A 15,706-nucleotide genomic window follows, 5' to 3' on the forward strand; every position below is an offset into this window, starting at 1 on the left:
AATGCATGAATTTTATAACTAAATATGCCCATATCACTTCTCAACAACATTTCAACTCTAGGGTTAGGGTTTTCAATCTAAACACCTAACCCTGTGACTATGGTTCAACCGCAAATTAACACAAAAGATATATAAATCTAAAATACATTCAATGAGGAATAAATCATACCTATATTTTTTAGATTGAAGGCTCTATACAAGCCTTGCACCTAAAACGATTTCGGCAACAACCCTAAAACTTCTGCCATGATCGACAATCTATAACTCGAGCTCCAGACTTTGAAATTAAAATTCCAACGGTCAAAACTTCAATATATGTCTTGGGAAGCCGCATTCCAAATTTTTCGACAATTTGACGGTTCAATCTATGGGGATCGCCCAAATACTGTTGTAAGATCTTCGAAAATGGAAATTCCAAAGCAAAGTGGTTATTTAGGTTAAGTTGTGTTTAAGCGTCCTTAAGTGGTTGATTAAATTTGATCCTAAGTCCCCCGATTCAACCTAAATCCTTTTCCATTAAATCCCTAGGTTTGAAACAATAACCCCAATAACCCTTCTTTGTTATATTCTGACTTTTAAGTCCCTAACTCTCATTTAGGTTCCCCACAATTCCAATTATCATTGATTTGACCCTCAAGTAATTATAATTTCATTCCATACTCCCCCATACTTATTGTTGAACTACATAATCAACTATTAAAAATTCAAAAGTACGAATTTATAACCTCACACCTTAATTCTATGACACATATTTTAACCATTTAAATTAAACATAGATTGGGGTGTAAAATGTGAACAGTTTCAATAGTTCAATGGCAAATAGATAACGAAAAAAAAAGTTTAGTGACTAAATGTGAACAAAGGCGAAAGTTCGTTACCCTTTCAAGTCATTATATATATATATATATATATATATATATATATATATATATATATATATATATATATATATATATATATATATAAGGTAAAAATTAAAAATTAAATGTTGGATTAAAAAATAGGGACGTGGGTTCCAATTACACAAATCAAATAAAAATAGGTTGCAAAATTAAAATAGGGAGAGAAATCATATTAAGGATTAAGGAATCATTCCTTTTTTTATGGTGATTTAAAAGGGTATAAAAGAAAAATTACATACATGGATAAAAAATGGAAATGGATTTATCATCTCCATTGATAAAAGCCTCATACTTACGGTATGATTTGTATTGATTGCTATAATCTCACAAGTCGCGACTAAAACTTTGTTAAATCGTGTTTTTAGAACCTTATTCTGCATAGGAAACTCTTTTAATAAAAACTTCAAAATAAATGCAATGGAGCTCGTCGGTAATTTATCGTTTTACATATATATGTTTTTCATTTAAAAATAACATTGTTGTAGTGCTTGAATTTTGCTCGTTGAGAGGGTTTATACGGCAAATGTATACTACGTGGTACTTATGGTGGGATAAAAATTAAAATAATAAAAGAAAAAAACAAATAATTTTTTTGATATAGATGTCACATGGACATAGGTCGCGACTTAACACGTGACATGTTACAATTTAGCTAAATTTCTATAAACATACAAAAAAAATACATGAGTTAACGGAAGATCTCAAATGGGACCACAACAGATGTTGGAGAATGGAGAGATCATGTGAGGTGATTTGACATGGGAAAATAAAAATAAATAACGCATTCTTTTAATAGTGAATTATAGTTATGGTCCTTGAGGTATGTATTTGTCTGTAGATTTGAACTTATTTTTAAAAATCCATCAGCTTTATCCTTACCATTAGGCTAATGACAAGATCACCTTTGTTTTTATCATTTTTTGATCTATCGACAATCTTCTCATCTTATCCTTTTTGACATCTAGTGGCATGAAAGTTGATTCTAAGTTTAGGGTTTTATTTGAGTTTTCTGTAAATTTTACGAAAATGGTCTCTTGTATTTTTAGGTTTATTTAGATTTGATCTATCGACAATCTTGTCATTTTACATGTATTTAATAATAGGACTAATGGTAATTATCTTAGACCATCTCCAACCCATCTCCATTTTTCCCCATAAATGGAGTAAAAAATGGAATAAATAGTGTTACATTTCCAACCCTACTCCATTTTCTATCCCATTTTTTACCCCAAAAAAGTATATTCCTAGAATATTCCATTTTTATAACTTCTATATATTATCAAATACACCCTTCTACTAATTAAACTTTATATTTATGATTAATTAATATAAATTAGTATATAACATGATATTATAAATATTAAATATTGCATTTAAATTATAATTAGTAGATAAAATAAACTAAAAATGTATAAAATAAAAATGAAAGGGACTAAAGTTGACAACCAAATTTCACCTCCATTTTTGGAGATATGAATAGTATATCTCCAAAAATGGGGTAGGGTTGGAGAAGAATAGGGAAAAAAATGGGAAAAAAAATGGAGTTTGGGGGTGGGTTGGAGATGCCCTTAGGATTAAAAGATTAGGGGTTTGGAAACCATGAAGGTCTTTGACATCAAATTTAAAAAAATATAAAAAAAAACATGTAGAAATGTGCATACCTCATGGACCAAAACTGTAATTTACTCTTCTTTTATATTTAAAAAAAAAAGTTCAGATCTATTTAAGTGTTAACATAGGATCCTGTTGTATACTTGTATTATTTTTGGGCAGAGTCACAGAGAGATAATGGAAGGGTAGTGGCGCCGCTTCGGATCGTAGTCATTTTTTATCCTTATATTATTTCTCACTCCCGTTACAACTTACAACCCTCATCAGTCATCACCACGGGAGAAATCGAATGGAGCTCCTCAAAACCTGCAGTAACAATGGAAGCATACACCATGACCTTCAATCGTCGTCCGACTTCAATCCCACCCAACATTACACATTCGCCGACGACATCGACAGCGGTGCCTCTACTCCTTACGTCAGCGCTCCGTCCAGTCCTGGCCGTGGACCACCGCATTCTTACGGAGGAGGATTCTTCTACAGTGCTCCTACTAGTCCTACACATCATGCCTATTCAAAAACGGATTCCGTTTCTTCTATTCCTCTAGAAGGATCGGGTGGCTCCTTTGAGTTCGAGTTCACGGTAAGGCAAGAAACCAGCGGAGCAGCTCCCTCCGGATCCATGAGCTCTGCTGATGAACTCTTCTTGAACGGCCAGATCCGTCCTATGAAGCTCTCCTCTCACCTTCAACGTCCTCAGGACCTAGCTCCGTTGATCCACGTTCTGGAAAACAACGGAGAAAATGGTGGTGATGAAGACGTAAAGTTTGGCAGAGACAGGCACAGATCCAAAAAACCGTTAAGGAGAAGAGCTAGATCTATGTCGCCGTTGAGGACGAACAGCGCATTTCAATGGCTGGAGGACTTTCAGGATGGAAGAGAATCTACTGAAATCAAGGAGGAATTGGAATTGGAAGCCGAAGAGAAGCAGAGAGCTGAAGAAGATAATGAAATTCCGTCGTCCGGTGCATCATCGCGGTCATCCTCCGTCGGCCGGAGCTCGAAACGATGGGTGTTTCTGAAAGAATTACTATATAGAAGCAAGAGCGAAGGACGGAACCGCAACCACAAGTTGTGGTCCGCATTGTCTTTTACGCCTTCTTCTTCTGGTAAGAAAGATAAGAAATCATCAAAAACAGAGGATGGAAACAGCAACAGCACAGCGGAGGCGCCACCGCCTAAAACGACGACAAAGAAAGCAGTAAACGGAGTCGGCGTGAATAGGAAGAGGAGCATGGGACGTTCAGCACATGAAGTGCATTACACGATCAATCGAGCACAGGCGGAGGAGATGAGGAAGAAGACGTATCTTCCTTACAGACAAGGGTTGTTGGGTTGCATAGGGTTTAGTTCAAAGAGTTACGGAGCCATGAATGGATTTGCCGCAGCTTTCAATCGTGTTCCATCCAGGTAAATTTTGGACATGGATGGCTTGTATAGGAAAAAAAAATCTTCTGTATACCGATGTTTCTATCTTAATCAACATATGTTGATGGGCTGTATACATACATATAATTATAATTTGTTTAACAGATATTTTTAAGTCGAGTAAAATATATCAAAAGTTATTGTAATAGATATCTTTAGTTATTCTAGTTCTTGAATCAAGCTGGATGCATTAGCTCAAAGTCTCAAAACTTATTAAGCTATTTTGCAACTTACACTAATAATTCATAAGTTACAATAAGCCATTTTTGTGGTTTACCATACAACATATTACAATAAACTTATTTTTTATTGGTTTAGTATGTTCGTTTTTTCCAATTATGAAACATGGTTAAGTGATCTGAGTCACATTGGCCCAGTACCCAAGTGGTTTGGGTCTTTGGGATGCTTGTTCTTTCTTTTTTCGTGGCAAAACAAATGGTTGAATTTGGTGTAAAAATGGTATTTGGTTTTGGGTTGAAGATGTTCTTAAATAGGCATTTCCAATATAATATCAAATCTCATATTTGAATCTAACATCATTTATTGCACCAAACGGTATAAAAGCACATTATAACATCAAGTTGACAATTTATTAACATAAATAAAAATAAATAAAAAAAAATTCAAGATATTTATAAAACAGTTGATTTTCATTACAGATATAAAAGGATAAAACTATATCATTTATCATCATTCAAACAAGAAACAACTTTCATTTACATTTTACACCATACCTTAACTATCTCAACATACACAATTACACATACTTCAACCAACACTATATATATATATATATATATATATATATATATATATATATATATATATATATATATATATATATATATATATATATATATATATATATAAACAATTGTGTTCTTCCATACAGGAATGAAGTTTTGTTTAAGTATTTATCTTTTTTACTCAATGAACTTAATAGGAACATGACTTAACTTGGTCAGATATGTGTTTCTTTTTTACTTTAACACATAACGAGTCTTAATGGAAAGTCATGTTTTTAACCTTACTTAGTTGGTATAAAAGTAAAACCAACCTTAACCATAATCGAACCCAAAACCATTCAATTTAATCCCCATTATGTACAGATTCAAATTTCTGACCATTTCTAGACTTCAACTACTAGTTTTTTCTGTCATGCACTTAGCAAAACAATTACATATTTACCCCTAACTCTTACTTGATGGATGAGATTCTTTAATCCCCACATTAGAATTTTTCTTACTCTTGTCTTTCTTTTTGGTCTTGGTGAGGTCACCTACATGAGAAATCTGCATGCTCACACGAAAGTACAAAGCTTTCATCAGCTATTTTACAGGGAAACACAAAGAACCAAAGCCATTCATTAATGTTGTGTTTGGCAGATTAACTGAAAAACCAGCTAGCTTTTGTTTGATAAGCTAGTCGGATGCTGGTGCTAGAGGCGGATCTAAAGCTTTGGAAGTGGGGGATTAGCTAAAAAAATTTACATATAAATACTCCAATTATTTTAAATTTTACTTCAAAGGCCCTTATGTTTTTGAAAAAAATGGCAGACTAGCTGAATTAATAGTGTTTGGTAAAAAGTAGTTGATAAGGAAATGTAAAACGACATAAATCGACATATATAACTAAAAACTAGCATTAGATTCAATTTTGGACATTATACATATTTGAAATATTTTTGAGAAAGCTATTTTAAAGTAACTTATCAAAAGCTAGCTTATAAGCTACAATAAGCTATTTTTGTGGTTTTACCAAACTGCAAATTACAATAACATAGCTTATAAGCTAGCTTATTTTGATTAGGTCAGAAGGAAACACCCATATATAAGCTTAGCTTTACTAGATTAAGTCTGTTAAGTGAAAAAGAAACAGTATAAAACTGTTAACCTTATACTTGTATACAAACTATATATTTGTAGCAATGTTTTTGTACTTACAATGTGGGATTTCCACTCCATTTGGGTATTATTATTATGCTCATTTGAAACATCACTAGATTGTATTTGTGATTGGTTGCGAACATGCCAGAATATATGAATCAGAACTGCAGCATCAAGAGCAGCATATTCCAGCTGTACATATGCATTTAAATACCACATGTTATAAATATTTCTTATTAAAAGTAAGTTCAAGAAACAGATAATAATAATAATAATAAACATGGAAAAAGAAAAAACCTGGTTTTGGGTTAAAGGCCGCTCTTCCCAGTTACTGTTTCTTCTTGTCTTATTCAAACCAACACCCAATATTTCCTGTTTTTTAAATATTTCTTTGTGGATTTTATAGTATTTACAGAAAGACGGATCTTCAACATTACAAAATAAAAAACTGTTTTGTTTGCTTTACCTTTGCGAGACCCGAAAGGCCACCACGAGGCTCTTTGAATATGTTTTGAATATCCAATAGCATTTCAAAGCGCTTAAAACAATCAAAATCTTCATAAGATTGAGACAGTTGTTTCATGTCACATTGAAAATTATAACCTGCATCATTAACAACTTCATCTCAAAACTATCACTTACAATTTCACATGGTTCTCATCAAGACATTTTACTTTCAAAATTTTGAAGTTATTAAAGGGTGTTTGGTTATCATGAATATTTAAAGATGTCTCATACCAAGCTTTAAAATTCGAGGCGAATGAAAAATGCGGATTAGACAGCTGTCCAATACATCAGGAGCATCATGAGACAATTTTAACAAGTCAATGATGAAGACCATCTTCTCAGAAGCTATTTGCATTATGGAAACCTGTAAGATTGACAAACAGTGTAACTAATAAAGGGGCTACTAAAACTTTTAATATTATTTCTAATCGTTACTTGATGTAAAAATATCACAAAAATACAACAAATTTTAATTGGTTGACAAGAAATAGGGTTACTAGTACCTTGTTGGCTTTACTTCCCTTTTCATAATTAGGCTTCCATTCACAATCAAGGCCAACAACTTTGCACCCCTCAATATGACAAGTGGCATCACGCAGACCAATGGGCTCATCAACCCAAACAATGTTATCGATTGCCAGCTCATCAAGATGCAGATACCGAATATGTGGAAGGCTTACCTCAGCTTCTGTACACCATCAGAAAATGCTCAATAAAAACAGATCCAATGTTCCAAATGTATTAATTATTAGATATATATATATATATATATATATATATATATATATATATATATATATATATATATATATATAACATAGTTCTCTGTATAAAGCTAAATAATGGTGATATAATAGCTTACATACCTTTTCCCTTCATGAAACCTTCAAGGGAATATTTATCACAAAGTTCATCTACCTTCTCTGAGTAACCAGCTTCCATTGCCAAATAAACCTTGAACACATTATTATACGACAAACAAGTATTATTAATAAAAAAGTTAATTTATATGATACAAAAATGGCAAATACTACTAGAAGTCACCTACCAAATATTCAAGAAGTTGTCTATCAGATTTTGCCCTCATCTCTGCTATATCCCAGCATCCCTTTTCTGCTAGCTTCTTAAGTGTACTGAAATATCACAGCATAAACAACCCTGTCACTAATGATTACATGAAAAATCAAGATCTTTATAGAAAAATTAGAATACCTTTCTTTACCCATTTGATATACTTGTGGAAACTCTTCACGCAGATCATTTTTCTTTATCAAATCATAAGCTTGTTTTATCATATTCCTGTCTACATAACCCTTAATGAGTAGACAAATCATAGGCTTCCCGATAAATGTTGCCCATTTTTCTGCTGCTCTGTATTCTTTATTTTCCAACATCATATGAAGAAAAGACTCTCCAGAGTGACGAATAGAGAGGTGTTCTAGAAGAGTGACAGCTGCCATATATGATTGAGATTGTAACAGCTTAGAAATAAACTGCTCAACAAAGACATCTGCTATATCTTCAAACCTATCATTCTTCACATCTGAGTGAAACTGAAACATAACCTCTTTGATATCTGTAATTTTAATGTTGAAAACTTCAAGCATTTTCACAAGTATCCTGTCATCATGAATCTTATCACCACGAACAGCAATTATAAACAATTGAGTAGCAAACAACTTTGCTTCATGTAAATCTTCCTGTGTAGTTCCCATTTTCAAACGACGCCTAAGAGCAGCTATCATCAAATGACTAAAACCTTCACAATGTGATTCGAATATTGGAAGTAAAGAGAGACAATGAGCAACAAACACAGCAGGCCCAGGTTTTGGAACATGGTGTAAAGCTTGATGGACCTGATGCTGAAGGGCAAAAAACTTTGCAGTTGCTTTGCATGTGCCTGTTTATCATTTAAGATCTTAGTAACATTCAAAGGAGTTAGTGATGTCTAACAAATTGGAAATGGAGGAAAGAAGAAATTTACCATAAACATAACATTCTTTCAGAAGATATAAGAACACTACTGGAGAAACATTGGTAAGATCAGAATAGGCATGCAGGGATATGGGCCATTCTTGGTTAGTTTTGTCATCAACACCCATAGTTGAAACTTTGAATCCCTAAACACAACAAAAGAGCAGCATGCATGAGTACTTGTATGGAAATCAATGACAACATTACCACTGATCTATGGAACAGAATGCATAAATACTTTGTACGGAAATCCAAAATCCACCAGAATTATATATATATTCTCGCTGCAAAATCAATGGTGTTTTTACTTTTTACACGAACACGAATGTTATGAGAAAATAGTCTAAGTGAACACCAAATGATAGTTGTGCACGCAAAAATAAAAATGTTTTTCGATAAACGAGCAGGCACATTAACCTAACACGAAACTGGCAACATGAGAAATATGTCGCGCACAATCCGAGGGTTTTAACAATAGAACAGGAAGCCAATTCTTATATTTCGTCCAGAGATCAGCTAAAATCAGACGATCATTAACTCAAATAGATACAAAAACAAGAAAACCCAAATTACATAACATTTTAAACATCAGAAAAATCATGAATTTTAAATCTAATTGACATTGATAGAGTAAACAGGCTTACTTGTTTTTCTTCGCAAAACCAGAATAGAAGTCTGTGATGTTTCTCTGCAAATTAGGTGGGAAGGAGAAAAGCAGGAAACATAAAATCAGTTCAATCCATAGATATTTTGCATTGCTTGTGTAATTGATTATCTTGTGTTTTTTATATTGAAGAATTGAAGATCATAAAAACCCTAAAAAACGGGTGATGGATGAGCATGGCCCACCTGATATTGTTACCAGAAATGGCAACACGACCCAATGTCCTTCTTTGCCACCATCCTCGTGTTATCCAGGGAATTGACTAGAGAGGAATAAATAAAAATGTGTATTTTACGTTTTGCGAGTTAAATAAAGAACAAATTAATGAAATCGTTTTCGTCATTTGCAACAATTACATGTTTGGTCGCTAGTGTTGGGTATTTAGGTTTTAATTTGTTGCGTGTTTAGTCCCTTGCAGACATAAAAAACCATATTGTCTTTATAATTTTTTTTAGATTTTTTATTTATTAAATATAGAAGATATATTAAATGATTTATGAATATGTGGCCCACCCTTAAAATTAATAGTCAATCTACCTCCCTCTTTCACATTTTTGTCTCTTATTTTCTTCAAATTAATCATCATCACTTCTCCCTCGTCGGCGACCACTCCAAGTCCGGTGAACCCACGTCCGATGAGCACCTTTTTTAGACCTTATATCTTCCTCCTCCTCCTCCTCCTCCCCCCCCCCCCCCCCCCTCACCACCACCACCACCACCACCACCCGTTTCTGTAAACTCAACTATAAAATCCACCCATTTGAACTTCCGTTGATTCATACCTCTAAAATCGTTGGAGTTTTGCACATCTAAAGTTGTTGTCGCCGGAGTTCTGCACCTTTAAACTCGACAACAAACTTGCACCTCAAGTCACCCTTAGCTCAGAAGAGTTATTTGATTTTCAGGTTTAATGTTAGATTATGTTTTAAGGTTAGATGCGTTTGTGTGTCAGCCCTAGCTTCTCCGTTTCCTCCTCTCGTTGGAAATGTTAGCAATAACCACCAACGTCTACTTTGCTTCGCATCTAATCCACCTCACAGCCCCAACTCTGCAAATCGAAGTGCCTTCGTGTGCGTATAGCCCTAACTCTGCAAATCGATCCTATGTTTGATTTGGATTCCTGAAATTCAAAATAAGGACACAATTAATTTTGATTTTCATCTCTTGAATTTGTAAAATACGAACGTACCACAAATAATAAAATGTGTCATAATATCAAACATGAACACAACGGTTAATCCATGTAGCATGTTACATACACAAATAAAAAATAATAATAATAAAAAGGTTAATTTTAAAAATAGTTGTTTGTATGCATGTCATATGGATTGTATGTTACAAGACAATGATATATGTTTCATATACATGTAATTGGCTCATGTGTAAGACAAAAAAAATACCAATTTGGAATCCATGTTGACATGAATAAGCATAAAATACAAACTTTCAAAACCTATACACAAAAAACATGTGGCGCGTATTGAATAGTCGAGTCTACTGTTGGGCAACTTGAATCAAAATGATAAAGAGAAATATGTAAAACTTGACGCCAACTATATCAGTTGGATTTTTTTTTAACAAAATGTATGTTTTCTAGTTATCAATGACAATTTATTTCACAACATATACTAATTGCAAAATGTCTATTTTGAAAAAAAAAAAAAAAAAAAAAAAAAAAAAAAAAGTCTTCAACTAAAATGCATCTCACAATAATATTGCTATGAAGTAAATGTCCTTGTAAATACTTTCTCGATAATTTTGGCATGTATCTTATCATTTAGTGTAATTAGGTTACACAATAGTATTGCAAAATTCCCAAAATCGTTGTGACATCACATGATTAATGTATCTTAACCAATTTCATGATAAAACAAGACATTCTTGAGAAGTATGATTCGAGAAAACTAACATTTTGAATATAGTTGACTCGATAGATGTTAACCTAACACTAGGCAAATCTATGATTTTAGTCGGCTTAAAAGGTCACGTTACCATAATGTTCCAACTCACATTTCATAGGTTCATAGTTTTCGATATTTGTTCTATTTCTTCCCTTCTTGGAACTTGCACGAGAGAGTTAAGAGTGAAAGATGGTTATGGTTACGGATGAGCATAAGTAGGCATTTGTCTCATTTCGTTGGACCGAAATCGGCGGTTTCTGTGATGTTATAACCGAACCAGTCTAGGCGGTTCTTGAATTTTTGGAACTGATCCCAGAATTGACGGTTCCGGCTCCCGGACCGGGTAACCCGGTTAATTAATTTTTTTAGTTTCATTACTACAAAATAATTCTTTGTCATTGAAACAATAAGTAAACACTATAACTAGTTCATTGTGATACAAGTTACAAATGACAAAAAAAAAATCATTTTAAAAGATAATCCAAGTTGTTAAATATAAGTCATAAACCAAAGTTCATGTTATTACTATCAACTTGTTAATGCTATTTAACATCATATCTTTTCAAAAGATATTACCATCACCGCATCACATATGTTCAAATTGTTTTACTATCATTCATTCACATTCACATTAGATCATTTGCTTCGAAACAAAATTTGCAAATATGACTTATTAGAATGTTACCTCCAATATCCAATTAGATACTCTCAACAAATGTTTTAGTCATGAGCATTCTTACGGCTAATTTGTTTAACTATTAAGTATTTTTTTAATTTTAATATTTCGGAACAGGTTCCGACGGTTACTCGATATGTAACGGTTCCTAAAAAATGGAAACCGGAAATGGAAACGGTCTTTGGCGGTTCCCACTTTTAGGAACCAGAACTGGAACCAGTGACCTCGGTTTCGGTTCTAAAACTGATGGTTTCGAGACAGTTTTGGTTCCAAAAGCGGGTACCCACTCTCCGTGCTCACCCCTAGTTATGGTTATAAATAAATATTGTTATGATTAACTTAAGCAAAAGTTTTTGTCTTCTTGTAATTAGACTCAAATTTGACTTTTGGATATAAATATATCCTGCTTTTAGATTGTATTTTTACTAGAGGTTGTTATGCATATACAGAAATCGATGACTATATTTATCTATACACCAAGAATACCTTTTTATTCATATTGGTGTCTAATTCTGACTTTTAGGAACCATAATCGGAACCAGTGACCTCGGTTTCGGTTCTAAAACCGATGGTTTCGAGACGGTTCTGGTTCCAAAGCGGGTACCCACTCTCCGTGCTCACCCTTAGTTATGGTTATAAATAAATATTGTTATGATTAACTTAAGCAAAAGTTTTTGTCTTCTTGTAATTAGACTCAAATTTGACTTTTGGATATAAATATATCCTGCTTTTAGATTGTATTTTTACTAGAGGTTGTTATGCATATACAGAAATCGATGACTATATTTATCTATACACCAAGAATACCTTTTTATTCATATTGGTGTCTAATTTTGACTTTTAGGTATCGGAGCTCGAATCTTCGTGATTTTTAGGGAATAGCACAAAAGTCACTAACGGTGTGTTTGGTACAGAGAAATGGAATTGCAGCAGAGAATAACAATGCAGAGAAAGAGAATTAAGCAAGAGAATAAGAATTGACTCAACTGTTTAGTAGAACTGAGAGAAATGTTTTTGAGAATTATTTCTCTTGTTCGGTTGTATTGAAAAGTGAAATGGAGATGAGTTTTTTACCTTGTTTATTCATTTTCAAACAATATTTTTTTTATAAAAATACATTATGATGTATGTTAAGTTGTCATAATATGCATCTTGTATGTTTATAATTTTTCATTGTAACCTTACTTGTTATCAAATAATTTATTTTATTTTCAATTAGTATTATTTTATGTACATCTTGTATTGAAATACATATTTTCTAATATAAATGAATAACGTACGAATAGATCTAAACTTAAAGAAATATGAAAATCATTAAACATAGTATCAACACCTGATAATGAATAATGAAATTTACATAAAAACATGGAATAAATTAATTGTTGGCTTGCCTTGCACTCCAATCAGTAAACATAGTATTAGCAAGAAGATCTCAACAATCAGTCCATCCTTGCAATTTGTCTATTTCGTACAATATGTTGTTTCAAAGGGGATCGTGTCATCTACATATATACAAGCAAGAGTTAGACAAAAATGTAAAAAATGCTGAAATATTATACAACAATCCTAACGATCCATGTTTAGAGGTGTATACTCTGCCAAAACTAAACCAAATAAGCTATTTTTTTTAACCCGAAACATAGAAAACACAGAGGACTACAATCTGGAAAATCAATCACCTCAATCTGAGCTCGTATGAAGATTTTATGATGTTTCAAAGTTGGACAAAAAGGTTATACAAAATGCTGAAATACTATACAACAATCCTAACAACCCGCGTTTAGGGCTACATAACTCAGGGAAATCATAATCAATTAAGCTGTTTTTTGTGCCTAACATGTAGCCAAGATAGTGGAGTACAATTTGGAGAAAAACTCAGCCGGTTCCGAAATCGTATGAGGATTCTATGGTTATTCAAAGTTGGGAAAATTTTCTAAAAAAGATGAAATATTAAAAAACAGCTCTAACAGACCCTATTTAGGGTTGTATAACTCAGCCAAATATTAATCAATTAAGTTGTTTTTGGAGCCTAACATGTAGCCAACATAGAGGAGTAGAATCTGGGAAAAAAACCAGCCTGTTCCAAGATCGTATAAGGATTTTATGGCTGTTCAAAGTTGGGAAAATTTTCTAAAAAAACTGAAATAGTAAAAAACAGCATCAACAGTCCATGTTAAGGGCTGTATAACCTAGCTAAATCTTAATCAATTAAGCTATTTTTTAGCCTAATATGTAGCCAAGACAGCAGACTACAACCTGCTAAAACAATCAAGACATTTCGAGCTAGTATGAAGATTTCATGGTTGTTCAAAGTTGGACAAAAATACTAAAAAAAGTAGAAATAGTAAACAATTGCTTTTGTAGATAAGTTCAAGCAAAACCTATTAAAAAACTACAATTGTGTCGTTGATTTTTTTTTTTTTTGACAATCAAACAATTATCTACTACAATTGAGAGAAATCAGAGAGGTATCAAGCACTAATCAAAGAATGATGATCGAGGATATCAAACCCTAATCAAATGGTTAAATGCTTACCAGGAACTGCTTCACTGATCGAGAATCACCAAAACAAAATTGCTTTAAAATCGAATGAATGAGGGGATATGTTGTAACGAAGAAATTGTCAGGGAACGAACTTGGAACGTGAGGGAGAAAGCCTTCTTTTCTTCTATTTCTCCGCCCTCTTTCTTATTTCTCCGCTTTTTTTCATTTCTCTATTAGCAATTTCCCACTATTTCTCTACTAAAAATAGAGAATTAAAAACAGTGAAAGAGAATCAAATCTCTAATCTCTAAATATTATTAAAAGAGAAACTTTATGACATCATCTTAAATAATTTGGACGTTTGATTGTATTTCAATCTTATTTTTTCCACTCTTAGATCAAATTGCTGACATCATCTTTCTCATACGGAATGTATTTAATTCCAATAAATGTTTTCTAGTCATCAAACAATAACTTACGTTCGTTGAAATTGAATGTATTAAATTTTAATAAAATTTTTCCATATTTTAAATATTGAATTTCTGGTTATGAAGATTTTAATATGGTCAATTTTAAAGGCATATTACTAACAAACCATTTCAATCAAGGCATTAATATCAACCATTAATATAAATCCGTTTATATTAGTAAACCATTAATAAAAAATCTATTTTAATTAGGAAATCATTAATACCAAATAATCATATTCAAATTATCACATACATATACGATTCATCCTTGAATCCGCGACTCACACTTATTTTCAATTGTTTCTTTTCTTCAAACCTTCTCCTACAATATCATTTTTATTGCTTATAACTTTCATCGTCATTCTCTGCTTCAAAAATTCGCTCTTGTGCACTAGAAGGTTAGTACCTTCTTTTGTTTTTTATATTTTTTTTTTGTTCGTATATCAAATATATGTATTCATATATTTCGATTTTCTTTGTCACAAATTACATGAAATCAGTTAACTATTTTTTGAAACTTTTCAAATAAACAGGAAAATATATTACGTACCTTTAACAAAACATAATTTAACTATCTTGGGAACTGATATTAATTACGAAAATGTTACTTTTATATATTAGAGATGATTATGATTTTTTTTTTAATTTTTATGTCATAAGAATCCAATTAGTTTTGGCATGATTTTAAAATATCATTGAAATTATTATGTTTTTGTATATCATACCAACCTACTTTTTTATCTTTATATGGTAACAATAAAATTTATAAATTTACACAACAAATATACATATTTCAAATTTTGTAATATTATTATACCTTACAAAATACAACTCCCTCCAAAATAATTTTCGCCAATAATTTCATCCATAACTTCATCATATTTAAATTTGAATTTTCTTTATATAAATTTTTTTAATGATCCTGATTTTTTTCCTCCAAAAATATATCAAGCATTTACATCTTAGATAATGTTGCCCCATAATAATTATTACTTTCAAAAAAATATATACGTTTAATGAGGAATTTGATTTAATAAAGGAAGTAAATGTTAATTAAAACGAGATATATATTCCATAATTATTACACGGGTTTATTAAAAAAAATTAATATCAAGGTGTAAACATTAAACATTTTAAAAGCGAAATTCCATAATACATACAAACGATGATGTTGTACAATGAAATATAAAATTGAATAGACT

At 32.1% G+C, this 15,706-nt stretch overlaps 2 protein-coding genes across 3 annotated transcripts; one reads left to right on the top strand and one right to left on the bottom strand.

Annotated features, from left to right (window-relative positions):
- Window positions 1–2,646: 2,646 nt before the first annotated feature.
- Window positions 2,647–4,141, top strand: LOC145053794 (uncharacterized). Its single transcript, XM_079001896.1, has one exon. It carries the CDS (start codon window positions 2,803–2,805, stop codon window positions 3,925–3,927), a length of 1,125 nt encoding a protein of 374 aa, XP_078858022.1. The 5' UTR covers window positions 2,647–2,802; the 3' UTR covers window positions 3,928–4,141.
- An 841-nt stretch (window positions 4,142–4,982) lies between these two features.
- LOC145053795 (Polynucleotidyl transferase, ribonuclease H-like superfamily protein) lies at window positions 4,983–9,277 on the bottom strand. 2 transcript variants are annotated; one of them, XM_079001897.1, is made up of 12 exons: window positions 9,158–9,277; window positions 8,953–8,996; window positions 8,319–8,454; window positions 7,547–8,234; window positions 7,383–7,467; window positions 7,201–7,288; window positions 6,838–7,022; window positions 6,566–6,698; window positions 6,294–6,430; window positions 6,125–6,199; window positions 5,885–6,019; window positions 4,983–5,233 (listed from the first exon to the last, which is right to left on the bottom strand). In XM_079001897.1, the coding sequence occupies exons 3-12, from the start codon at window positions 8,434–8,436 to the stop codon at window positions 5,132–5,134; spliced, it is 1,746 nt and encodes a 581-aa protein (XP_078858023.1). In that variant the 5' UTR covers window positions 8,437–8,454; window positions 8,953–8,996; window positions 9,158–9,277; the 3' UTR covers window positions 4,983–5,131. The 2 variants fall into 2 exon arrangements, with proteins under 2 accessions (XP_078858023.1, XP_078858024.1); XM_079001898.1 differs by lacking the exon at window positions 9,158–9,277 and having other exon boundaries at window positions 6,838–7,019; window positions 8,953–9,130.
- Window positions 9,278–15,706: the final 6,429 nt, after the last annotated feature.

The sequence above is a fragment of the Lactuca serriola genome, chromosome 5, assembly GCF_051521515.1.
Source record: "Lactuca serriola cultivar US96UC23 chromosome 5, Lser_US96UC23_V15, whole genome shotgun sequence".
In the NCBI taxonomy this organism is placed as follows: Eukaryota; Viridiplantae; Streptophyta; class Magnoliopsida; order Asterales; family Asteraceae; genus Lactuca; species Lactuca serriola.

Coding starts and splice junctions, on each gene's coding strand:
- LOC145053794 (XM_079001896.1), top strand. CDS start 2,803: ATGGAGCTCCTCAAAACCTGCAGTAACAATGGAAGCATACACCATGAC.
- LOC145053795 (XM_079001897.1), bottom strand. CDS start 8,436: ATGGGTGTTGATGACAAAACTAACCAAGAATGGCCCATATCCCTGCAT. Junction 7,468..7,546: donor TATCAAATGGGTAAAGAAAG/GTATTCTAATTT, acceptor GTGATATTTCAG/TACACTTAAGAAGCTAGCAG. Junction 6,020..6,124: donor GGCCTTTAACCCAAAACCAG/GTTTTTTCTTTT, acceptor GCATATGTACAG/CTGGAATATGCTGCTCTTGA.